At 41.4% G+C, this 18229-nt stretch overlaps 1 protein-coding gene and 1 non-coding gene across 5 annotated transcripts in view; one reads left to right on the forward strand and one right to left on the reverse strand.

The window, feature by feature from the left end:
• The first annotated feature begins 402 nt into the window (after positions 1–402).
• The window catches only part of PDS5A (PDS5 cohesin associated factor A), a 124417-nt gene continuing 106590 nt past the window's right edge, over positions 403–18229 (forward strand). The window contains exons 1-2 of one of the 4 annotated variants that reach the window (XM_066233463.1): positions 403–826; positions 1696–1876. In XM_066233463.1, coding sequence (XP_066089560.1) covers positions 1736–1876 — 141 coding nt within the window. In that variant the 5' untranslated portion in view covers positions 403–826; positions 1696–1735. Of the gene's footprint in view, positions 827–901; positions 1054–1695; positions 1877–18229 lie in introns of those variants that run through there. The other 3 variants (XM_066233465.1, XM_066233464.1, XM_066233467.1) reach the window with 3 other exon arrangements.
• On the reverse strand, positions 10396–10520 carry LOC136307299 (U6atac minor spliceosomal RNA). The gene has a single exon (XR_010725953.1). It is a non-coding gene; the product is annotated as a U6atac minor spliceosomal RNA (small nuclear RNA).

Consider the following 18229-nt stretch of genomic DNA (forward strand, 5'->3'; position numbering starts at 1 on the left):
AAACTTTTCCTCAGTTTGCAGATCTTCAGTCGCTAGGGAGGAAATCAGTTCGTTTTCACCGAGTAATTAACCGTCTTTTAACCAGTTCCGTCCATGTCCCTCAGGATGACCCCCAAAAGTTGTGAGTGAACTCATTTCCGCGACATAAATTAAAGCTCTGCCCTCACAGGGTGGTACGGGCCGGGTTCTCTTCCCGCCTCCCGGGCTCCTCCTCTGCTCGCCTTTGGGCTCTGGTCCTCCCCAGGGCGCTGCGCGAGGCAGGTCTTGGCGCCAACCAGGTGGCGGCGCTGTCCGCCCCACGCGCGGCAGCCTGGGGCCCGAGGGAGGCGGAGGCACAGCCCGCCGAGGAAGGGGAGGGAGCGAGGCGCGCGCCCTGCTCTCGCGTGCTCTCGCACCGCTCGCGTGACCGGCCGGTGTGTGCGCGAGGCGTCGGCTCCCAGGCACACGGACGGCCGGGCGCGCGCCGCTTGAGGGGCGTCCGGGGCCGGGTCGGCGGACCCGGCCGGCGCGAGGTGCGGGCGGGTGGGCTGCGGGGGTCCCGGACGGACACAGGCGCGCACAGTCCCGGAGGAGCCTTCTCCGGGGCTGCTCTTCCTCGGCCGGACGGAGAGCGGCAGTATCTCCCCGCCCAGCGCACACTCGCCCCGCGTCTCCCCCCGCGGCGGCTGCTCCTCCTCGGCACCGCCAGCCCCAGCGCCGCTACGGGGCGGGCGGCGGCGGGACCCACGAAGCCGCTTTGTGTGCAGCCCGACGAGGGGCGGCGGCGCAACCACCTGACAGAGGCCCGGGCGCTCGATGCACCTTCCGCCCGCATGAGGAGGAGGAGGTAAAGGCGGAGGCGGCGGCCCGGCTCCCGCCCTCGGCTGGTGGAGGGAGGGGACGGAAGGGGAGATCGGGGGGGGGGGGGGCGCGGGACCGAGGCCCGGCGGGGCTGCCCGGAGGTGCTGGTAAGGCCTTGGCGGCGCGGGACGGCACCCAGTGGCCGGGGGCGACAGAAGCCGCCGGGGTCCCTTAGCCGAAGTTGAAGGAACAAAATGTGAAGTGCGGAGCCGCGTCAGTCGCTTCCTTGCGTGGGGCTTGGGGTGGAGGGCGGCTTGTCCCCCCCGCCCCGCCGGGGTTGGAGAGCGGGACAGCGGAGGGGCGGGAGCGTGGCGGGGACGCCGGGTGTCCCGCAGCTCAGCCCGGCGAAGGCGTTCGTTCCTGGGAGCCGCTGCTGCGTGTGGGTCCGGTCGGGTGCCTAGTTTTGCGGCCTAAGCCGAGCCCTATAGGCCTCGCGTCTCCCTTCCCAAAGGGGATCGGCCGTGCGGGGACTCGAGGTTTCTTCCCGGTAGAGCCGGGGCCTTAGGGGCCTCGCCGTAATCCCGAGGCCGCCAAACTTCGGACCACGCAGCATGGGGATGGATTTCATTGTGAAAGGCGTAATGGGAAACTCCGGGCGCTGCTCGGCGCTTCCCGCGGCCGCAGCGGCTGGTGCCGAAGAGCCTGGTGGGCCCGGGGCTGGAAGGGCCCGTGTGGGTGAGGGCGGCGGGGTGGCCGCCAGGGTCCAAGCCCGGAGAAGGAGCGGATCGCGGGGCTGCCGCCGAGCCTCCGGCCTCCTGGGAGACAGAGCCTTTTGCAGATTAGAGATTTTTGAAATGAAAAAAGAGGTTACAAAGTCGCCCATTTCCCGCTGAACTTTTGTTTTCTGACCGATAGAGGCCGGTAGAGGACTGTAAAAGAAAAGTTGTCCCCCAGGATGGACTTCTCCGCCGCGCAGCCCAAGCCTGCCACTGCCCTCTCTGGCGTCGGGAGTGCAGACGGGAAGATTGCTTACCCTCCGGGGGTAAAGGAGATCACCGACAAGATCACCACGGATGAAATGATCAAACGACTGAAGGTAAGCGTCTGGGCAGGATGTCCGCACTTCCGATGTGTGTGGTAGGAGAGACCTCTCCTGTGGGGTTACCACACTACTAGGCCTGGCCTTGAGAGTTTCGCCGACCAGGTTTTTCTCAGATAGCTTATCGCCTTCTCCTTTACCCCTTCTGAAAGCTATTGTTGTATCTTGGCTGTATCTTTGGGTAATAAGTTCTGTGGGGAGACATAACCATTATGGAAAATTAAAAGGAGTGTGTATGTGTGTGTGTTTAATCTTACTGTTTTTTTAAGCATAAGAATTTATGCTTAAAACTTTTAAAGTTTTTTTCTAGAAATACTCATGAAAGTATGTTCAAAGTAGCTTGTAACCTTAAATATAGGTAATAAGTCTACGAAGCCCTATTTTCATCAACTTCTGAAGAGACTTAGGTATGAAAGATATTTTTTAAATTGTCACGATTTTCTAATATCCAGAAACTTAAAATGTATATATATATATATAGAATGGTTAAATGTTGACAGAAGTACTGATTTTTCAAAATTCAGACTTGATGTAAGGTGATGTTTTAGGTCCACATGTTCAAAGAGTTTATAAGAAAGTATTATGTATCCTTTTTATAAAGAATCAGCTTAAAAAAAAAGAATTAGCTTATTTAATTTAAGCATGGTGGTTCTTAAAGTCTAGGTTGTAAGTTTCAGCTTTATGTTGGTCATGAGCGTAGATTGTGGCCACAGTCTTACAAAATTCTGTTCTTTTTGAGGGATCAGCTTGATGCAGTGTTTCTCGTCCAGGGCATCTTTGACGACACCACCACCACCCTACCCAGCTCCATTCCCCCCTCCCACCCAGAGGACATTTGCAATGCTAGATTGGAGCAGGGAGCCCAGCTAGGAAACTTAATAGTAGCCTAGATAAAAGGTGTTGAAATCTTGAAGTAGGGCTATGACAGTGGGAATAAAGAGGTAGAGAATGATCCAAGAGACCATTTAGTTGGAGTCAGACTTGGTGGGAGGGGAGCAAAGAAACAATGTTTCTACTTTGAGCAATTTGATGAAATGTATTCTTTTGGAATGTTTTTGCCCCTTTGATCTTAAAGCTTACTTAATATAGTACCTAGTAAATGTTCACAATGTTGCGAGTACTTAAATGAATATTTAAAGTAGTCTTGGAATTTAGTGTTTAAAATCTAATTACTTGCCCTGGCCAGATAGCTTGGTTGGTTAGAATCTAACTGTCAGATCAGCATCCCAAAGTGCAGAGGTTGCCGGTTCAGTCCTTTGTCAAGGCACATACAGGAGCAACTTGATGTTCCTGTCTTTCTCTCCCTTCCTCTTTCACTAAAATCAATAAATTAAAAAAAAAAAATTTTTTTTTAATCTATTTGTCGCTTCTTTGGAAGGAATAGGACACAATGTCTTCCATTACAGTAAATCATGATACGTAAAATTATACATGAAGTGAGGTCCTTAACTGATGCTTCATATGGTTATATTGAGTATTTTGAAATACTGAAAATTATGAAACAAAACTTTGGTAAAAAAATTATTATTTTTTTTTACAGAGACAGAAAGAGAGTCAGAGAAAGGGATATAGGGACAGACAGACAGGAACAGAGAGAGATGAGAAGCATCAATCATTAGTTTTTCATTGTGACACCTTAGTTGGTCATTGATTGCTTTCTCATATGTGCCTTGACCGTGGGGCTACAGCAGACCGAGTAACCCCTTGCTCAAGCCAGCGACCTTGGGTCCAGCAAGCTGGTGAGCTTTGCTCAAACCAGATGAGCCCATGCTCAAGCTGGCGACCTCGAGGTCTCGAACCTGGGTCCTCCGCATCCCAGTCCGACGCTCTATCCACTGCGCCACTGCCTGGTCAGGCAGTAAAAAAATTTATCGATCTTTTTTTATTGTGTTCATATTAAGAATATTAAAACTTGAATTGTACAACTGTAGCCCTCACCAAGTTATTTGGTTAGAGCTTTGTCCCGAAGCACAGAGGTTGTTGGTTCAGTTCGTACATAGGACCAAGTCTAGAGCATTGGGTTAGAATATTCATTTATGAGTTCTTTCAGAAGTTAAAATTGACATGCATATTAACCAATTTGAATGTCCTATGCTAAAATTTTGCTTTTCTTAAGAATTATTAAGATTTTTGTCTTCCTCGTGCCTTTTTAAGTCTATTTTGACTTAGTACTATTTTGATTTTTTAGGGATTCTTGTTTAGTTAAAGTATTACTGTCACATTTGAAGTGTAGGTTTTTAAATAGTGAATAACTATTTTTGATAATTTATGTTTATTAGACCCTTGGTTATGGGAAAATTTTATAAATTTGATAATTTATTATAACATAGCAACAATGTTGAACCTCAACATAATACAAAGAGGGCTTAAAGAAGTAAAATCTTGGTCAGTAGAATTCAGAGATTTGGTCTAATTATCAGATATTGGAAACAGTAGGGTTTTATTGTTCTGAAAATGTCCCCAATTTTTCTTCCACCAGGTATTACTTCTGTGTTGTTGTTACTGTTATTTGTTTTTTGCATTTGTTTGTAATATTTGTGTCAACCATTCTTTCTCTTCACCACATACATTCTCATTTCTGCATTCTATAGTCTGGCCTGCTTGATAGTTTAATAGGAATTAGGATATGGTGGGCTTTTGTCAGCAAACCTAGATAGGGAGAGGGGTGGAACAGAACAAGCATTTTTACAGTGAAAACATAATTTCAGAGATAGAAGGATCTTAAATTCTGGGACTTCTCCTATTTTACAGATAATAAAAAGTTAGGCCCAAAGTAGCCAAGTAACATTTACTAAGATCAGTTCTAGGGCAGGTTAGTGGCAGAGCCAGGGCAATAGCATATTTATTTTTATTCTTATAGCTGCCTTTGTCTAAGGAATCTAAGTAGAACTAACAAGTTGTAGTTTTTTGTTTTTTTTTTCATTTTTTTTTTTTTCTGAAGCTGGAAACAGGGAGAGACAGTCAGACAGACTCCCGCATGCGCCCGACCGGGATCCACCCGGCACGCCCACCAGGGGGCGATGCTCTGCCCATCCTAGGCGTCGCCATGTTGCGACCAGAGCCACTCTAGCGCCTGAGGCAGAGGCCACAGAGCCATCCCCAGCGCCCGGGCCATCTTTGCTCCAATGGAGCCTTGGCTGCGGGAGGGGAAGAGAGAGACAGAGAGGAAAGCGCGGCGGAGGGGTGGAGAAGCAAATGGGCGCTTCTCCTGTGTGCCCTGGCCGGGAATCGAACCCGGGTCCTCCGCACGCTAGGCTGACGCTCTACCGCTGAGCCAACCAGCCAGGGCACAAGTTGTAGTTTTTATTATGCAGTTGAAAACAGTAACATGAAAAGAGCCCATGAGAGTTAGTTTGGTCTTTTGCAGGGAGATAAAGGACAGCATTTTTTTTTAACATTAGGAACTATAGTGATGCTTTGAAGCTTCTTTGAAAATAATTCTTAGAGACATGGACAAGAGTGTGGTGGTTGCCAGGGGTGGGGGGAGGGAGGACATGGGAGGGAGGGAGGGAGAGAGTTAGGGGGTGGGGGAGGGGCACAGAGAACTAGATAGAGGGTGGCGGAGGACAATCTGACTTTGGGCGAGGGGTATGCAACATAATTTAATGACAAAATAACCTAGACATGTTTTCTTTGAATATATGTACCCTGATTTATTAATGTCATCCCATTACCATTAATAAAAATTTATTAAAAAAAAAAAAGAAAATAATTCTTAGAGCATGTCTTTGAATAGCTAAGATATCCTTTGATCTTTTATGTCCAATCATACTGTCCTTCTGTCAGTTGCTTGAACATGCCATGTTTATTTTTGCCTAGACAGATTTCACATTATGTAGGCCATTTATACCATTCCTCTCAGTTCATTTGTCATTTATATATAATGTTTAAGGAAATCTCATAGATACTTCATTATTTACTCTTTTAGCTCCTTCCTTCACTTTTATAGTTGTGATATTACACTTATGCATATTTATTTGGTTTGTCCCCCAAGTTCTCTGTAAGCTTCATGAATACAGGTACCATATCTATATTTTTGTATCCTCCCAATGCCAAGTTTAATGCCTGGCACATGATTAGGTGCTCAACAAATATTAGTTGAGTGAACAACAAATATTAGTGAGTGAACAAGTGAATACTTTGTCTTAATATTAGATTAGAGAAATATTTATTTTTGTAAATGAAAGGTAATTTGAAAATATTTTGAAATGCAACGAAGTACCTTACTTGTATATCAGAGATGATAACATACATATTTAGAATTTTAAAATAAAATATAGTTTAGAATTTATTTGGTTTTGTTCTAATTTTCCAGATGAAAATACTGAGTCTGAGACATTGTGACCAACCCTGGTCAATTAAAGGTGAAAACTGTCATTGATAGTTTTGATACCTAGATAGGTTACAGTAAGGTATTGACAGAAATACTAAAAGCTATACAAAAGGTTGTTGGCTGTTGGGAACAACAACAGTTTGCTACCAATGTTACTTTAAGTGTGAAAATCTGTGATTCACAAATAGCCTTTCTTTTATGTAGTAGTTAAAAATTCTGAAACTAATGCAGAGGTCATATTTTATAAGTTTTATAATACACTCAAAATATACCTGTAAACAGTGTTGTACAAAGTTTCATTAAGTTGTGCTGCCCAGTTTGTTATGCATAGTCTATCTCTGATTATGTATTACTACAGAGCTATGCGCCACACACATTTTTGTTCCTTTCTTGATATTTTGGAGATGGGAGACCTTGCTAATCTTTGGTTTTTAAAAGGAGGGAGGGATTGGCAGGGTGAAATTTGTTTCTGATATCTATTTCTTATTACCTGGTCTCAGAGCTCAGTACTCTAGACAGTTCTCTAGCCATAACTCTATACCAAATTAGCTATATTTATTCTGTTATAGAATCAAATCAAAATAATTAACTAACTTGGTACTTGGAAAGATGAAATGATAGCTTTTTTTGTTTTAAAACTGTCCCCCATTTTTCTCCTACCAGAAATTACTACTTTTTTTTTTTTTTGCATTTATCTGTAATCTTTGTGTCAACTATCCTCCCTCTTCCCCACATTCTCACTTCTGCTTTCTATAGCCTGGCCTGTTTGATAGTTTAATAGGAATTAGGATATGGTGGCTTGATTTAAGATAAGACATCCCCCTTTTCTCATCAAACCTAGGTTGGAAGAGGGGAGGAATACATTAGGGACAGGAAGGCCACAAATTCTTTCACTTTCCTTTCCTGTAGGTAGACCCCAGAAATACTTAGTTAGGTTGTAATTATTTTCACCTCCATAAATTATTTTTATTTATCCCTAATTGCTACATAGTGTGTTAATTTTACGTGAAACTCTGTATGTAATTTCAACTCTAAATTCTGCTCATATATTTTAATATTTGTATTAATGCAGAAGGTTCTGTTAAGAACTAAAAAATTAATTGTAGAAGCTAGATTTCTTAAGATCAAGCCCTAAAATATAGCTGTGTTTGTAAAGTAGAACTTAGTGCAGCACAATTCTTATTTTTGTAGAGCTGTTCTGGTTTTCAGTTGCTATGTGACAGAGTACTCCCAAATCCAGTGGTTTAACACAGCAGCTTTTTTTGTGTGGTAAAATATATATGTATTTCATAAAACTTACCATTTTAATCATTTTTAAGTTTGCAGTTGGTGGCATTATCATTGTTGTGCAACCATCACTCCTACCTACCTCTAGAACTTTATGTTCCCCAACTGAAGTTTTGCACCCATTAAACAGTAACTCCCTGACCAGTGGTTGGGCAGTGGATTGAGCATCAATATGGAATGGTGAGGTCGCAGGTTCAAAATCCCCAGGTTGCTGGTTTGAGTGTGGGCTCATCCAGCTTGAGCTTGAGTGCAGGGTCACCAGCTTGAGCATGGGATCATAGACATGATCCCATGGACACTGACTTGAGCCCAAGGTCGCTGCCTTGAGCCCCCCAGTCAAGGCACATATGAGAAGCAATCAATGAACAACTAAAAGTGCCGCACTACAAGTTGATGCTTTTTCTCTTTCTCCCTTCATGCCTGTCTCTCTCTCTAAAAAACAAACAAACCCCAAAAGAATAACTCTATTCTCCCCTTCCTCTGGCCCAGTCAACCACCATTCTATTTTTAGTCCCTATGAATTTTTACTACTTTATAAGTGGAATCATATACACTGTTTGTCCTTTTGTGATTGGCTTATTTCCCTTAGCATAATGTCTTCAAGATTCTTCCACACCAACAAAAATTCTCAGACTTCAGCAGGGTGTCCCAGAATTCAACTCAATTCTGACACTATCTACACAGAGATAACATCAGACTCCACAAGTTAAGGTTTCAGTCCTATAAGACTGTCTACCTCCTTTCCAAAATATACATTTTCTTTATTTCTTAAAAATTTATTATTGACTTGATTGGGTCAACAAAATCATAAAGGTCTCAGGTATACAACTCTACAGTAGTACATCATCTGTATATTGCTCTGTGCATTTACCACCCAAATCAAGTCTCCCTCTATCACCATCTATCCCAGCTCCACCCTCTTTTCCCTTCTGCAGATCCTACACTATTGTCTGTATTTATAAGTATTTTCTCTTTGCTTAATCTCTTCACCTTTTTCCACCAGCCCCTAAACCCCCACTCCCTCTGACAGCTGTCAGTCTATTCTCTGAATCTGTGCATCTGCACAAACACACTTTAAATGCCAAGCAACATGGGGGGCACAATGTGGGGGGTTGAGGGTGTTGAGGGTTGAGAAGGCACTTGAAACCATGTTCACACAATAAATTAAAAAAATTTTAAATAAAAAATAAACAGATACACACACAAATAAATAAATGCCAGACAAAAACCCAGGTTACCTGTGCTTCTGACCGACTGGCCACAGATTGGAGATTCCAGCCACTCCCTTCAATTCAGAATGCCAATCTCAAATCCAAGTTGTCATCTGTACTTCTGACCAGCTGGCTGTAAATCATTGTTTCCCACAATCCCCTCCTTGGGTTCGATTAAGTTGCTAGAGTGGCTCATAGAATTCAGAGAAACATGTTACTTGCTAGATCACTGGTTTATTATAAAAGAATATAACTTGGAAACAACTACACGGATGAGATGCATAGGGCAAAGTATATGGGAAGGGGCACCACCCTCCCGCATCTCCTTGTGTTTGCCAGCCTGAAGCTCGCTGAACCTCATGCTCCTGGGTTTTTATGGAAGCTCTGCCACGTAGTCATGATTGACTAGATCATGGGTACACAACCTTTTTATACCTACCGCCCACTTTTGTATCTCTGTTAGTAGTAAAATTTTCTAACCACCCATGGGTTCCACAGTAATGGTGATTTATAAAGTAGGGAAGTAACTTTACTTTATAAAGTAGAGTTACAGCAAGTTAAAGCATATAATAATAATAATTACTTACTAAGTACTTTATGTCAGATTTTCACTAAGTTTGGCAGAATAAATCTTTATAAAACAACTTACTATAGTTAAATCTATCTTTTTATTTATACTTTGGTTGCTCCGCTACTGCCTACCATGAAAGCTGGAACACCCTCTAGTGGGGGGTAGGGACCAGGTTGACTACCACTGGACTAGATCGTCAGCTGTTGATTGATTCAATCTCCAGCCCCTCTCCCCTTCCTAAAAGTGGGGGTGGGTGTGACTGAACTTTACAACCCTCTAATCACATGGTTGGTCCTTTTAGTAACTATCCCTCATCTTTGGTGCTTTCCAAAAGTCACCTCATTAACCTACTGAATGGTAACCTCTTTTGACTCTCAATACTTAGGAAATTCCAAGAGTTCCTGGAGCTGTGAGACAAGAACTGTGGATGAGGATCAAATACATATTTCTTTACAAATCACAATATTGTACCACTACTCTATATATGTTTTCCATAGCAGTTGTATCTTTTAACATTCCTATCAGTGCATAAGGATTCCAATTTCTCCACATGCTCACCAATGCTTGTTATTTTCTGTGTTTTTGATAATGGCTGTTTAAAGAGTATGAGGTGATAACTCATTGTGGTTTTGATGTGCATTTTCCTGATGATGAGCAAAGTTGAGCATCTTTTTATGCCTGTTGGCTATTTGTGTATTTTTAGAGAAATGTTTGTTCAAGTTCTTTGTTGTTTTTAAATTTTTATTGAATTTATTGGGGTAACACTGGTTAACATTATAAAGGTTTCAGGTGCTTAATTTTTTTAAATTGTTATTTATTTATTTATTTTAGCGAGTAGGGAGAGAGAGAATAGGGATGAGGAGCGGAAAGCATCAATTCTCATATGTGCCTTGACCAGGCAAGCCCAGGGTTTTGAACCGGTGACCTCAGCATTCCAAGTCAACGCTCAGGTGCTAAATTCTAAAACACATCTCCGTATACTGTATTGTGTGTTTACCCTGCCAAGTCATGTTGACAATCTCCACTTATCCTCCCTATATACCTACAGCCCCCACCCCCTGAAACCGCCACACTGTTATTCATGCCCATGAGTTTCTTCTTTTTTGTTTTTTCTTAAAATTGTTGGCTAGATACCATGAAGTAGGTGGCAGTGCCTTAATTGTGTGCGTGTTGTTAAGCCTGAGAGCTTCTTCTATCTTTGTCAAGGGGAATGCTAACCTCTTTCATACCTTCATTCATTTTGAAATTGGGTTATTTTGTTGTTGGGTTGTAGGGATATTTGTATTCAGTGTTAGGTATTACTTTGTCATTCTTTTTCATTTTTTTCCCCGATTCTTTTTCATTTTATATGGTTCAAGAGTCAGAACAAACTCACAGTTTTCAAATGTCTTACTCCTATCTTGTCCCTTCTAGTCCATTTCCATGCCCCCAGCCACTATAAATAATCATTTTCATTAGTTTCTGGTTTATCCTTTCCATGTTGCCTCCCTTCTTACTCAAAAGATAGACTACTATATGTACTCTTGCACTTCGCTTTCTTCACTTAAAATATCTTGGAAATCACATTTGGAAATCTTTTCTTATCTTTTATGGTTTTATAGTATTCTATGTATAGATGCATCATAGTTTATTCAACTAATCTCATTGTTGCATTTCAGATTGTTTCTAATGTTTTGCTATTACAAATAATGCTAACATGAAAAACCTTTTTCATATGTTATTTCTATTTATGGAGGTGTATCTTTAGGGTAGATTCATAGGAACAAGACTGTTGGGTGAAAGGGTAAATCTGTGAGTGATTTTTTTTTTTTTTTTAATTTTTTTTGCATTTTTCTGAAGCTGGAAACAGGGAGAGACAGTCAGACAGACTCCCGCATGCGCCCGACCGGGATCCACCCGGCACGCCCACCAGGGGGCGATGCTCTGCCCATCCTGGGCGTCGCCATGTTGCGACCCTCCTGGGTATCGCCATGTTGCGACCAGAGCCACTCTAGCGCCTGGGGCAGAGGCCACAGAGCCATCCCCAGCGCCCGGGCCATCTTTGCTCCAATGGAGCCTTGGCTGCGGGAGGGGAAGAGAGAGACAGAGAGGAAGGCGTGGCGGAGGGGTGGAGAAGCAAATGTGCGCTTCTCCTGTGTGCCCTGGCCGGGAATCGAACCCGGGTCCTCCGCACGCTAGGCCGACGCTCTACCGCTGAGCCAACCGGCCAGGGCCTGTGAGTGATTTTGTTAGAGGTGGCCAAATTCCCGCTCCATGTTGTATTTCCACCAAGTACAAGAATGCCCAGCCTCTCAATACTGTATTATTAAGTAATACCTACTTTTAAATTAGCAGTCAAATTGGCACATTAAAAATTTGGAAATAAAGCTATTTTATTGCCTCCTGATGACAAGAAAAATTCTTTATGGAAATGATTAAATAAATATGTGTCACATTGAAGTTCAGAGGGGTTTGAACTCAATTTAGATTTAAAAACTCAAAGGAAATTGAGTGACTTTCTTCAGTTTGTTTAAAGAAATAAGCGGATGGCAATGGAGACAAAATATTAGTAACAGATGATATTGAAATCATTAAGCCTGACCTAGAAATTAGGTGAGGGCTTATTTAAAATAATACTGTATGAAATAACATTGGCATATAGAATGCTGATAGCATGACTAACTTTCCCTATATAAAAAATATGTAGATGTCCTTGGGAAAACTGACTGGTACTCATACCAGAACAGATTTATGGACATTAATTAATATTCTTTCTGTTGGTTTTTATTTGCAGAGTTAATTGATTAAGTTAAACTCTACTGTGGCTGAGGTTGTAGACACATGGAAGTATGTCCAGTTGAATTTCCCAGACAGAAAGAAAATGAGTGGAGTTTATACATTGTATAAAAGCCTAATAAGTTTTTATTTACTGAAGACAACAAAACCAAGAAGTTTCTAGATATTAGTTTCAATAGAAAGCCAACACAAACATAAAAAAAATTTACTAAATTTCTTTTCCTTGCTGTTGATATTTTGTCTTTTACATTAAAGCAGAGTTTCCCAACTGGTGTGCTCCTCTGCGTAGTTACAGGTGTGCCTAACTCTCAGCCTTTGAAAGTTAAGGGACAGAGAGAGAGTCAGAGAGAGGGATAGATAGGGACAGACAGACAGGAACGAAGAGAGATGAGAAGCATCAATCATCAGTTTCTCGTTGCGACACCTTAGTTGTTCATTGATTGCTTTCTCATATGTGCCTTGACCGCAGGCCTTCAGCAGACCAAGTGACCCCTTGCTCAAGCCAGCGACCTTGGGTCCAAGCTGGTGAGCTTGCTTTTTTTTTTTTTTTTTTTTGCTCAAGCCAGATGAGCTCGTGCTCAAACTGGCGACCTCGGGGTCTCAAACCTGGGTCTTCTGTATCCCAGTCCGACGCTCTATCCACTGTGCCACCGCCTGGTCAGGCAAAAAAAAAAAAAAAAAAAAAAAAAAATATATATATATATATATATATATATAATTTTTTAAATCTTATATGATAGTTTAAAAGTTTGGAACTGCTATAATATTTGTTGTTTTTCATGTTCTAAAATTATTATGATCAAACATTTAAAACTCTGCCAAAGTAGGGACAGTATGATTGGTGCTGATAAAGCCAACCCTTAAATAGCATTAGTCAATTGGGGAAACTGGATTTATACTAGATGAGCAGTAGAATGGATTTCCATTTATATGAAGAATATATGAGATTATTATATAATTTATAAGTTAAATGCCAATTATATGCTAGGATTGTATCTGTTTCTTTGGATAAAGAAATACTAAGAATTCTGATGGTCAAGAAAAGTTTCACCTGACCAGGCAGAGGTACAGTGAATAGAGAGCATCAGACTGGGACACAGAGGACCCAGGTTTGAAACCCAAGGTCTCTGGCTAGAGCGTGGGGTCACTGGCTTAAGCATGGTATCATAGATATGACCCCTTGGTTGCTGGTTTGAATAAGAGTTCACTGCTCGGCTGTAGCCCCCAACCCCCACCCCCATCAAGACACATATGAGAAAGCAATCGAACAACTAAGGTGCCACAATGAAGAATTGATGCCTCTCATCTCTCTCCTTCCTTCCTGTCTGTGTGTCTGTTCCTGTCTGTCCCTCTCTCTGTCGCTCTTGCTTAAGAAATAGTTTCATGGAGTGACAATAGGATTGGGATTTGAAGGGTCAGACTATAGTAGGCAGATGGGTAGTAAAACATGCTAGACAGATGAATAGCAGGACAGACAGTAGTGGGCTCGGTATGTTTGAAGAAAATGAGTAGAACAGTTTTGCGAAAGTGAAAGCATCTTAAAAGAGAGTAGTTTGGGAGGAAAAAAGATGACAGTACCTATGAAATTGTTAAAATCCTTAAATGTCAAAGAAAATAATTTTTAAAAATCTCTCAGGTATTTGAGCTGAAGGAAGTTATGTATATAAGTGTAACCAGTTTCTTAAGCACATGACTACCACCCTTTCTTTGTGGTCAATTTGTAGTCTTTTTATCCTCTTGTCCAGACCAGATAGCATCTTTGGTTAAACAGTAATCTGTTTCTAAAGGATACGGTAGGGATAAATCAGTTAGTTGCTGAGAGTTTCATCAAATGACACTAGGTATGAAGGCTGCAGATGAGTAAAATTTAAAAGCATGGTTAGTAGAATTTCATGTACTAGTTATAATACAAATTGAATTTTTTTGAATTGGATTTTTATCAGATGTATTCAGTGTGTGTTTTCAGAATTTCCTAGAATTTTTATGGAAGGAATTTTAAGTAAACATTTATAGAATAAATTGATGCCAAATTATTTTGTTAGGTTTGATACTTGAAAAATTAAATTCAGTGGCTATGTGTAATTATCCTGTAATTTTAAAGGTTGGTTGAATTAAATATCCTTCATCTAGCCACTACAAAATAAGTAGAGGTAAGTTCTTCATCTGCAAAAAGAAAATCATTGAATAAAAGTGTTTAACTTGAGATTCATAAGGGATTGATTCAGTGTATATAAAGAGACTGTTTTGTTTCTTGGAGAAGTTTAGAAAATGGGTTTTTTCTTGAAGCATCTATCGAAATAGCTTTGAAGAAAGTAGTAAAAATCATCAGGTAGTAATAAAATAAAATTGTTGCCTGACCTGTGGTGGCGCAGTAGATAAAGCATTGACCTGGAATGCTGAGGTTGCAGATTTGAAACCTCGGGCTTGCCAGGTCAAGGTACACATGAGAAGCACTTAGTACCGTACTACATGTGGATGTTTCCCACTCTTCCCTGTGCCTCTCTCTCTCTCCCCCCCCCCCCCGTCTAAAATCAATAAATAAAATCTTTTAAAAATATGTTTGTATTGCCTGGCTTGGGGTGATGCAGTGAATAGAATGTCGACCTGGAACTCTGAGGTTACCAGTTTGAAACCCTGGGCTTGCCTGGTCAAGGCACTTACAACAAGCAATCAGTGAACAACTAAAGTGAAGCAACTATGAGTTGATACTTCTCATTCTTCCCCCCTTTCCCCTTCCTCCTCTGTAAAATCAGTAAATAAAATCTTTTAAAAAATTGTTTTAGATCTCTTGGGAAAAATGTTATATATTTGGTCTACTATAAACAATTTTCATCCTTTAATTGATATTTTATGATTTTTTTTGGATTACAATTAAGTCCTTAAATGACAAAGAAAGGAATTTGAGTTAAAAAAAAAAATCACTAAGCAGCTTTGGCCAGATAACTTGATTGGTTAGAGCATCGTCTAGCTATACAGAGATTACCAGTTTAACCTGGTCAGGGCACATACAGAAACAAATCGATGTTTCTGTCTCTCTCTTTCTCTCTCCCCTCCCTCTAAAAATCAAGAAATACATTTAAAAAATTTGTTTTAACCACGAGGCATTTGAGCTCGAGAGTGATGTGTCTAAGCATGGTTTAAACTTTTTCCAGTAAAAAAAGTGGTCTTGTATACCCTGCTGCTGTCTCAGTTGTTCTTTATGTTTTTCTATACTTTTTTATTCAATTGTTAACGCTCTTTTTTTCTTTTACTAGATGTTATCTTTTAGAGTAGCTCACAGCAAAATAAAGTGGAAAGTACAGGTTCCCAACAACTTCCTTGCTTTTCCCCCCAGTACCGCCTCTTTCATCAGCATATCATATCCATCACCAGAGTATTATATTTATATCAATCCGTGGGCCAACATTAATATGTAATCATCACCCAAAGTTTATATTCTATTTTTTAAAATAAAATTTTAATTTGTACAGCCAATTTTTTTCATGGAACAATATAGATGATTATATTTATGTCATTAAGTAATTAAAACAAAATTTTTTCTTGTATTTTTATGAAGTGAGAAGCAGTGAGGCAGAGAGAGAGACTCTTGCATGCGCCCAACTGAGATCCTCCCGACATGTCCACTAGTGGGCAATGCTCTGCCCATCTGGGGCGTTGCTCTGTTTCCACCAGAGCCATTCTAGCGCCTGAGATGGAGGCCATGGAGCCATCTGCAGTGCCTGGGACAACTTTTGCTCCAATGGAGCCATGGCTGCAGGAGGGGAAGAGAGAGAGAGAGAGAGAGAGAGAAAGAAGAGGGGGAAGGGTGGAGAAACAGATGAGTGCCTCTCCTGTGTGTGCTGGCTGGGAATTGAACCCAGGATTTCCACACGGCAGGCTGATGCTAAAATAATTTGTGGGGTTTTTTAACTTTTTTTAGAGCAGATTTTTTTTTTCCCTGAAGTGAGAAGCAGGGAGGCAGAGAGACAGACTCCCCCATGCGCTCGATCGGGATCCACCCAGCAAGCTATTCTTGCACCTTAGGCAGAGGCCATGAAGCCACCCTCAGTACCCGGGCCAACTTTGCTCCAATGGAGCCATGACTGCAGGAGGGGAAGAGAGAGAGAGAGAGAGAGAGAGAGAGAGAGAGAGAGAGAGAGAGAAGAGGAGAGGAGAGGAGAGGAGAGGAGAAGAGAAGAGAAGAGAAGAGAAGAGAAGAGAAGAGAAGAGAAGAGAAGAGAAGAGAAGGGGAAGGGTGGAGAAACAGATGAGCGCTAGAAGAGAAGAGAAGAGAAGAGAAGAGAAGAGAAGAGAAGAGAGGGGGAAGGGTGGAGAAACAGATGAGCGCTTCTCCTGTGTGCCCTGGCTGGGAATCGAACCCACGACTTCCACACACCGAGCTGATGCTCTACCACTGAGCCAATTGGCCAGGGTTAGAGCAGTTTATTCTTTTTTAAATTTTATTTATTCATTTTAGAGCAGTTTAAATTCATAACAAAAAGTGTACATACCACTTTTCCCCACATATGTGTGGCCTCCCCATTACTAATCCCATTCACCAGAATGATATGTTTGTTGCCAACAGTGAACCTACATTAACACATCATAATCACCCAAAATCCATAGTTTACCACAAGTTTAACTCTTTATATTTTGCATTCTATTATTTAGGTTTGGACAAATAATTACATACACAGTAATTTCACTGCCCTAAAAATAATCTGTGTGCTCTGCTTATTTGTCTCTCCCCTGTACAATACTATATTTTTTAGCATGGAAAATCCCAAATGTTTACTATTTATATATTGCTTATGTTTTCTATCAAAGTTAGATTTTTTGTCTCTTAATATTCCTAATTTTGACTTTTCTTGTTTGGCTAAGGTGGAGCACTAAGTGCCAAAATGAGTCATTTTAGGTGAATGCAGATTTTAAATATTAAAGATTGTCTGCATGCTCTAATCTAGATGAGTGGTTCTCAGATTTTGAGAGTACCTAAGTATCAAATGATGCTTCTGTTAAGAATCATATACCTACTTATTTCCCTCTCCCTCCAAAGCAATTTAGTAATTTGGGGGTAGGCTCAGCTTTCCTCATTTTTTCTCTTTTTTTCCTGCATTTTAAATAAGTCCTTTTGGTGATCTTGATACAGAAAATGTGTGCTGAGAATTGCAGAAATATATTTTACTTTTCATTCCTTATTGCTAAATTTAAATTACTATTGTCAAAAAATTTTGGCCTGACCAGGCGGTGGCGCAGTGGATAGAGCGTTGGACTGGGATGCGGAGGACCCAGATTGGAGATCCCGAGGTCTCCAGCTTGAGCGCAGGCTCATCTGGTTTGAGCAAAGCTCACTAGCTTGGACCCAAGGTCGCTGGTTTGAGCAAGGGGTTACTCGGAAGGCTGAAGGCCCACCCTCAAGGCACATACAGCTAGTGCTCTACTTATGACCACGATTGGTTCCGACAGACCGGTCGTAATACGATTTGGTCGCAAGTTGAATAGGCTATATGTACAGTACTGTGAAATGATGTTATAAAAATCTTTAAATCATATTTTATCATAATTTTCTTTCATTATTGTTATATATCATAATTTTCTTTGTTCATTTTATGCCATTTGTATCATCTCTACACCATTTTGTTTCTTATTTTTACATTCATCAGGTTTAAGTAAAACACTGCATTACCAGTACAACTGGTTTAATATCATATTTGCAAAAACAATTTCCTCTTGGTAGACATCTTGGGAGGGGTTTGATGAAAAATATCCAAGACACAAAACACAAATTGCTGCACTGAGTCTGGGATAACAGTTGGAATGGTGCACACGGAGATGGTAGTGCAGCCGGAAGCTGGTCTGCACTGTTGTACGCCCAGCTGGGCAACGCTTGTGTTGCCAGATGCGGAGCAGTCGTGGCTAGCGATTGTGGTCATAAAGTTGAATGGTCTTAAGTTGCATAGGTCATAAGTTGATCGATATTTGTATGAGAAAGCAATTAATGAACAACTAAGGTGTCCCAACAAAAACCTGATGATTGATGCTTCTCATCTCTCTTTGTTCCTGTCGGTCTGTCCTGTCTATCCCTCTCTCTGACTCTCTCTCTCTCTCTGTCTCTGTAAAAAAAAAAAAATTGTCTGAAAAGGTTTGTTTTGTTTTGTTTTTTGTATTTTGTGTGAGAGAGAGACAGACAGGAA

Source organism: Saccopteryx bilineata, chromosome 5, assembly GCF_036850765.1.
Source record: "Saccopteryx bilineata isolate mSacBil1 chromosome 5, mSacBil1_pri_phased_curated, whole genome shotgun sequence".
Taxonomy (NCBI): Eukaryota; Metazoa; Chordata; class Mammalia; order Chiroptera; family Emballonuridae; genus Saccopteryx; species Saccopteryx bilineata.